At 42.8% G+C, this 8,291-nt stretch overlaps 1 protein-coding gene across 1 annotated transcript; it reads left to right on the top strand.

The window, feature by feature from the left end:
- The first annotated feature begins 755 nt into the window (after nucleotides 1-755).
- TMEM252 (transmembrane protein 252) lies at nucleotides 756-3,857 on the top strand. Its single transcript, XM_083882998.1, is given in 3 exon segments — nucleotides 756-929; nucleotides 932-1,175; nucleotides 3,015-3,857. Coding segments are annotated over 3 exon segments (603 nt in total). The 5' UTR covers nucleotides 756-901; the 3' UTR covers nucleotides 3,346-3,857.
- Nucleotides 3,858-8,291: the final 4,434 nt, after the last annotated feature.

Here is an 8,291-nt window from a genome sequence, read left to right as displayed (position 1 = left end):
ATGCAAGTTAGGCAGCTGGAGAGAAAAGCTGTGAGTGCCAGTCAGAGCCTGGCATATCCTTGGGGTAACTCACATCTAGGAAACCTGCTCACTAAGAGATGTATTACCTTCTGCTGCTTCTTCTGGGAGCTCACAGACACCCCTCAAGGCTGCCCTGTGTCCCAGTCAGAGGTGCTGGGCTCTTTTTTGGGTCATGCAAGTGCTTCATGTGTCAGCTTCCTGGGCTCTCAGGACCAAGGTATTGGATGGCAACAGCTAGTGCTTGGAGCAATAAATCCTTTATTGAACCTAGATTGACACTAATGTTCTTTAGTGCTACCTTATCTTGGCAAGTGAGAGAGAAAAGTTGAGATGAGATCCCCTCTCAGAGAACAGCAGGGTTTTTCCTATGCCCATTCCCCTCTCATGTCAATGTCTGCATTTATACAATGCATTTATAAGCATTTATTTATATGCATAATTTTCCTTCAAACTTTTAATGAGGATTTATGAGCAGTATCGTTGCTGGTTGTTGGTTGTTTTTCTTTTAAAGTCAAGTAAGTCAAATTTAGCAAATACAGGTCTCTTTCACAAGCAGTGAAGTGTATAAACTACTGCAAATCATGCAATGTAGCAGTCCAAGTTTACGCTCCAGAGATTACAGAGGCAAAGGGATGGTTCAGGAAGTTCCTGCTTCCTTCCCTAAAGTAGGTAGAAGGTTACAAATTAATCTCAAAAGAGTTTATAAGTCTCTCAAAGAGTTAATGAGTAGGTTAAAACTGCCTGCTTCTCTTAATTGTCTAAAGGCCAGTTCGTTCTGTAGCATATAAAGTACCCATACATGAAGATGAGAAATGCAGCAGAGAGAGCCACCAGCAAACAAAGAGCAGACAGGAGCAAAGTGCTGTGTTTTCTGTGAAAGATGCCAAAAGGTCTTTTTACTTTCATCCGTCTTTTATGCTCCTACTCAGTTTCTCCACGATTTGCCTGGCAGTGCTTTGTGTGTCCACGGATTCCTCCGTGTGCAGATGTGGGAGCAATGAGCTTGTGTTTTACTGCCTGTTAGCTCTGGGACTCTGTCTCCTTGTTACTGGTATTTTCTGGAGCACTTTCCATGAAGTCCTGAAATACAGGGCCCTTGGCATCTTCATTCGAAGTCCCAGCCACAGAGAGCCACATGTCTGCACCATAGACAGGTATGTGTTGCAGATGAATTGGGAGGGAGGGATGCTATTTTTTAAACATACTGTGAGAAGAAAGAAGCAATACAAGGTTTTTCCAAAAATGCAAATTGTGTAGCCATTTTATTGTTTTTCTGTGGTCTGATATTTTATTTGCTAGAGAAGGAACAATGTGCAAACAGCCATTCATGCAAACAATACCTAAGCTAAGGTATACTACACAAAAGAGAGAAAGTTCCAGATTTTCCAAAGCTTCCAAAGCCATGCATGGAGGCAGCAGGTGCAGCTATTCCAACTTCATGCAGGAGCATCCTGAGTTCCATCTCAGCAGACAATTTAAGATGCTGCTGTGGGGTAGGTGCTCATGTAGATTATCAAAGTTGGGGTATTCAGGGAGCCTCAGCTCATTCATTATACTTAAGCTGCTGCTTAAATTTTCTTGTCTAATTGTGCCCCCAATTAAAAAATCTCATGAAATTCAACCAGGCCAAGCACAAGTTCCTGCACCTGGGTTGGTGCAAATTGAAGTACAAACACAGGCTGGACAAAAAAAATGGATTGATGAGTAGTTTTGGGGAGAAGAAATTGGTGGGTGGGGGGTTGTTGATGAGCAGATCAATGTCACCCAGCAATGTGCACTTGCAGCCCAAGAAGCCAAAAAGGTGTCCTGGGCTGCACAAAAAGAAGTGTGACCAACAGGCTGAGGGAGGGGATTCTGCTCCTCAGCTGTGTCTGTGTGAGTCCCCAGCTGGAGCACGGCATCCAGATCTGGCATCCTTGGCACAGAAAGGCATGGACATGCTAGAATGAGTCTGGAAGAAGGCCATGAAGATGATCAGGGGAATGGAACTCCTCTCCTGTGATGACAGGCTGAGAGAGCTGGAGTTATTCAGCTTGGAGAAGGTTTCAGTGAGACTACAGCACCCTATGGGCATGAAGGGAACTTAGAGGAAAGATGGAGAGGGACTTCAAAAAGGAACACATAGTGAGTCACAGGGCAAGGGGGAATGGTTTCAAATGGAGAAAGGTTATGTTTAAATTAGGTATTGGGGAAAAAAATGCTTTACTGTGAGGGTGGTGAGGCACTGGAGGAGGCTGCCCAGAGAAGCTGTGGCTGCCCCATCCCTGGAAGTGTTTAGGTGAGGCTGGATGGACAACCTGATCTAGTGGAAGGTGGCCCTGCCCACGGCAGGAACTGAGTGATCATTAAGGCCCCTTCCCAAAGCGTTCTGTGACCCTATGATTTTGTTCTTAACAAAGTCAGATGCTTCCAGAGAGAGAGTTTCTTAAACTGATTGGCACTAGGCCTAGCAAAACTCTCGAACATGGTCACTGGATACAAATTACTTTTCCTGCACTGTTGTGGAAACCATACTAGAAACACTGACAATGGGTGTGCTACAGGCACTATAAAAGCAACATCCAGCAAATTTTGGTTAGATAAGGAGAGACAAACCAAATTTATTTTAAAACTGTGGAAAACAATGGTTATTGTAATAATAAATAACTTTAAACACTGATCTCTTTCTTCTTCCAAATTAAACTTCTCTCAGGCACTTGTTAAAATACTCACAAGCATGAGTGTTTGTATGCCATGGCTGGGAATTTTCATGGGGAAGGCTTGGGTTTTTAGAATGCTGTGTTTTAATAAAACATTTTGTACAAAGAGAAGGCAAATGATACCAGTTATGCCTACTTTTTTATACTAATATATTTCATTGCTTTAGGCACACTTAGGTGTCTGTCTACAGTTAAACCCTCATCTAAACTTTGGACAAAGCATCTAACCAAGCAGTGTGAGATAAATTACATTAACCAACCATTATGTGTTTCTTTTTGGTTTGCCTATTTTAGGCCTGACTTCTATCCCCCCTCTTACGAAGACAGCATAGATCCTGAAAAACTTGTCTCCCCACTTCCAGTTGCCTCCACACTAAAACAGCAAGAATTCATCAATATTCCTCCGCCTCCATACAGTGAAAGCAGTGCAGAGTTTGTCAGTGAAACGAATGAGCAGGAACAGCCACCACCATACACATTATCTGTGGAGCAGCAGCAAACAGCTGACCAAGACCCAGACCCCAGAGGGGGGTTAAATTCTCATGCATCCATGCCAGAAATCAGTTGCCAACAGGATACAGACTTGCAGAGGACCTCAGGAAGAGTAACACCTGTCAAAACATGAGAGGCAGGCAGCCAGTAAAATCCTGCATCTGTGAAACGGGGAAAACTGGAAGAAGACTTGTGTCAGTGATCCCTAACAGTAACACTACTTAAGGTGAAATTGCACAGGAAAAACACTGATGGTTTGTAACCCAGAGTGGAGTTGGAGGGGATATGTAAAACTGCTCAGTATTTCAAATTAGAATAAATCTCCATAGAGATAGAAATGCTCAGGGTGTGTCTAGTAGAAGTCACCATCTCTGGCAATAGGAGTTTCTGAAGCTGCAAGATAAATGAAGCATCAGTCTGGACTTGTGCTTTATAAGGAGTTTCAGAAGAAAGTTGTCATTTTTTGTTTTGAGACGTTAACTGACTTAGGAAACCTATTAACTCAGCTTTTGTTTGAAATTTGAAGATTATTTGTTGCAACTGATTATTTTTGTACTGTATACCTTTCGAGTGGTTTTATGTGGGGGTAAAAATATCTGCTATTTTACTAGTGAATTCATGAATAAATTTTGTATTTAAAACAAATGCCTTGTATTTGCTTATATGATACGAGGTGCCCATGATTCAGGATAAGGGCACAATAAAATACACCACCCTAGCTGCCAAACAGAGAGCTCTGGTTATGCTTACATCTCCTCAGGGGGAATTATCAATTGTGGGAGGAAAAATCATCCTCTGAGCGAATTCTAAGAGCAGCTGCTTCTGTCACAGCTTACTCAAGACTGTGGGAACTGAAAAAGAGACCCTGTACCCTGTTTCTGACACAAGTGGCTTCATAATTACACAACAAATTCCAGAGAAAGGACAGGCTTGAACTCATCCCTCTTCTGTTACACACATCCTTCCTCCCACAAAATCACTGAGGCAAATTTGCATCCAGGCCACTTTTATCTGTAAATCCAGATGACAAGAAAAAAATTCATGAGGGTTCACTCAGATTTGAACTTTTAACATCTACTTCAGATGGAATTTTTGGGTTGGAAGGTTTGAATTAGAAAAGATCATCATTTTAATCCAAGCTCTTGCAACAAATAGGTACAGAGCACTGTCCAACCTGACCTTGAATTTTTCCAGGAATGGGGCATGTATCACCTCTCTGGGCAACCTCTTCCTGGTTTTTCAAGAGACCAGTGAGTCAGAAGAGCTATCACACTTTCCAGATGTTCACATACTGTTAAGAATTACAGCTGTACATGCAAGCCATGGAGGCAGCCATGGCTAAGGCCAGGGAACTGACAGCTGCATCAGTTTTGTCTTCCAAAGAATTTCATCCTTTATGAGAAGAACATACAGTTCTTTAGTTGCTGTAAGTAGAAAGGAAAGAAGGATAAAATGGGGTGGACAAGCTACAGAGGAAGAAAAACCCTTTCAAGACAAGTTGGGGATGAGAAATGTAGTAAAGTAACCAGAGGGAGAAAAAAGAGTCCCTGAAAGAGACAGAAGATACAAATATTTTTCGAAGTGACTGAGAAGCAGCACAGAACAGTAAAAATCAGAGGAATACAACACATTATTTCCAAAACAGTTGAAGAGAGGATCTGTTTGAGTGACCTTGTTATGGCCTTGCCTCCTGGCATTACCATATCCATCCCCCAAAATCTCTTGCTTCTTTACTCCAGAGTCCCAGATTCTGAAGGCAGCTGGCATTGCACAAGTATTAGTGCAGATATCAATCACAGCAGGTAAGACTGATTAATCAGGAGATTATCCACAGCAAAATTCTTGTCCTGTGCATGTTTAGCTTATTTTTTTATTCCCCTGTGGAAATCTAATTTTTCCACTAGGTGATATTAAAGCAAGACCAAAACAGTGGGAAATGGCTGTGACTTACAGCTCTGGGTCATACTAAGAGCAAGTATTACAGGAGTATCTGAAGTTTGCTCTTAGAGTGGTTTGCTATAGAAAATGCATTCAGAGCATTTCCACATGTATTTATGAACAACCAGGAAGTTCTTCCTTTCTCCCAATCCCACAAGAGTCCTGCAGTGCCCTTTTTTAGTGCCAGCCATTTGCAGGTGTTGTGAGGTTCATAATGGATCCAGAAATGTGAAACTGAAGATAAATGCATCTTTAAACTGCAGTATGCAACGAAGTGTTTGATGCAAAAAACTTACTGAGAGAGGGAGAACATTGCAGTTAATACCTAATATTTTGATACAATCTGATTTTAAGTTTCTCTTTTCAGCTAATGAGCTATTTGATTATGAAATTACTGCAAAATGGCATGGGCAACGAGCTCAAAAATGTCAACAATCTTAAGGCAGCAGAAGGTTTTAAACACTTTGCTCTTGATCATACTTAATAGCATGAATTTATCTTTGCCAAGAGTAGCAGCTGGAAATTTTACATTAAAATAAATTTTCTTTGGGCTGGAGGATATGAACTGGTCAAACTAAAGCTTCAGAACAGAACAGATTCAGTGCATTGACAAACAACTTCCTGACACTGGTGACTGAGAAGCCAATCTTGGCACTCACAGCACCAAAATAAATGTGTGGGCATGTAAAGGTTTTTGCTGCAGGCATCGTGAGATGGGGAATTCAGAAATTTGAGAGGGGGGAGAACAGCAAAGAGTAGAACCAAAGTCTGCAGATTGCAAATTGCAAATCTCTAGATTTGCTTGGAAGAGTCACAAGGGTCACCAAGGCCCTGGAGAAAAGATGAGTCCAGGACAGCTGTTTAATTTTCAAAGATCACCTCCTTTAAGCTCAGGAATTGTTCCACCTGATACACAGAGTTCAAACAAAGGCAGCAAAAGGCCTGCATGGATGGTTCCTGATTAAACTCGGATATAAACAGGAAATGTATGATTAGTGGAAGTGGGGACAGCTGAATTAGGAGGAATGCAGAGCACTGTACAATCATGAAGGGATGAGATGAGGAAAGCCAAAGCCCACCTGGAGTTGAATAAGGTGATGTTGTGGCTCCAGCTGGAATTTAAGCTCCAAACAGCCACTTCCTTTCCCCGTCACCCCCTCCAGTGAGAAAGGGACAAAAAGGCAGAGATCACGGGTTGAGGCAACAATTTACTGGAAAAATAGTAGTAAGATAAGGAAAACAAACAGTAACAGAAACAATACTAATAATAACAATGTATAAAAGGGGGTGATTTCAAGCCAAAAAAGCTTATGGAAGTCCAACCATCCAGTTGTTACCATGGCCAGTGACATACAGCTTTTTCCTGAGACAAAGGAGAAAAATGGCTTGCTTTACCACACACCTGGGGGTCATGTGGCTTTTCCAGAGGCAAAGGAGAAAAGGGTGGACATCACCACATCCACTGTGGGGTTTTTTGTCCTCCTCCTGAGACAATGAAAAACAAGGATGGACAAAACCCCCAAGCCAGTCTGCACTGCTCTGCCCAGACCACACCAGCTGCACCACTCCATTCAGCTCTTTACTTCCACAGGCAAAGAGGGAAAAAAAAAATGGGTCTTCTTCTGATGCCTTAAGTTTTAGCTTTCATGTATTTCAGATTCTGTGCTGCCCAGGGGTGCAGTTCTGAGCCTCACATTAAGTGCTGGTAAGTTCTCTTCACAGAGCAGGGAGACAAAACAAATCCTTTTCCTGCTGCACACCAAGGACAACTTTCAGGCCCAAAAGCATAAACAAGGGTGGCTGAAGGGAGGAACAAGAAGGATGGGACCTCACAACCGGAAGCTGGAATTGGACAATTAAACCCCAATATGCAAATGGACCAAAACTTATAAAAGCGTAAGACCTTGTGACCATTTTGTGACCATTTTTAGTCTACCTTGGGTGCCTGTCCTGCCCAAGGTGGATCCTGGAGGCCTTTCAGTAAATACCTACTTTATTCTCTATCTCTGTCCGGTCTCTGTTTCATGTCAGCCTTCCCAAGGCATCACTTCCACTCTGCCTTTTCTTCTACCCAAAGCCATGCCCTACAGCAATGATATGACTGGTATAGAATAAATCACCTCTACACATCCATACAGCTCCAGCCTCCTTGCCCTCCCCATACTCCCATCCCAGCAAATGCAAAAATAACACTGTACTGACTGAAACTAGCACAGATGAGAAATGTGAACAGTAATGGGGAAAGTTTCTACAGCTACATGAGTTGAAAAAGGGCACAGAAAAGCCTAAGGTGCTCAATGCCTTTCTTGCCTTCATCTTTACTGGTAAAAGCAGTCTTCAGGAATCACAGGCCTTTCAGACTACAGGAAAAACATGTAGTGAGGAAGACTTACCTTGGATATGGTCAGGGAGCACTTGAAAAAACAGGACATACACACATCCATGTAATGACTTAGGATGGCATGCACACGGCTGAAGAAGCTGAGTCATGCTATTGCAAAGCTACCCTCTGTTGCCTTTGAATTATTGTGGGTGATCAGGAGCAGTCCCTGAAGTAAGAGAGCAAATAAACTCATGTCCTTAAGAGAAAGAAAATCTGGGGAGTTACAGGCTGGTCAGCCTCACTTTAGTTCCTGGGGAGGTGATGGAGTAGCCAACCCTAGAAACCCTTGCCAAAGCCAAGGACAAGAAGGTGATTAGGATCAGGAAGGATTTATGAAAGGTAAATCGTGCTTAACCAACCTGATGACCTTCTACAATACTGAAGTTCAACAAAGGGAAGTCCTGCCCTTGTGGATGAGCAAACCCAGATACCAACACATATTGGAGCCAGTGGGCTGGAAAACAGCCACAGAGAAAGATCTGGGGGTCACATGCTTAACAAAAAACTTGTCAACTCACCAGCAACTCACCTGCACGGCAAAGACAGCAGCTGACATCCTGGGTTGCATCAGGAAAAACAGCAGCAGCAGCTGGAGGAAGGTGATCCTTTCCCCCTGGCTCAGCACTGGCAGAGTTAAGGCACATCTGGAGTGCTGGGTCCAGGTCTGAGCTTCCCAAGCACAAAACAGACATGGACATTCCAGAGTGACTCCAGCAAAAGACCACAACAAAAAAGGGACTGGAAAAAATGTCATATGA

This window comes from Zosterops lateralis (genome assembly GCF_965231275.1).
Source record: "Zosterops lateralis genome assembly, chromosome: Z".
Taxonomy (NCBI): domain Eukaryota; kingdom Metazoa; phylum Chordata; class Aves; order Passeriformes; family Zosteropidae; genus Zosterops; species Zosterops lateralis.
The sequence above is the reverse complement of the archived record's forward strand: the minus strand, read 5'-3'. Positions and strand labels throughout refer to the sequence as shown.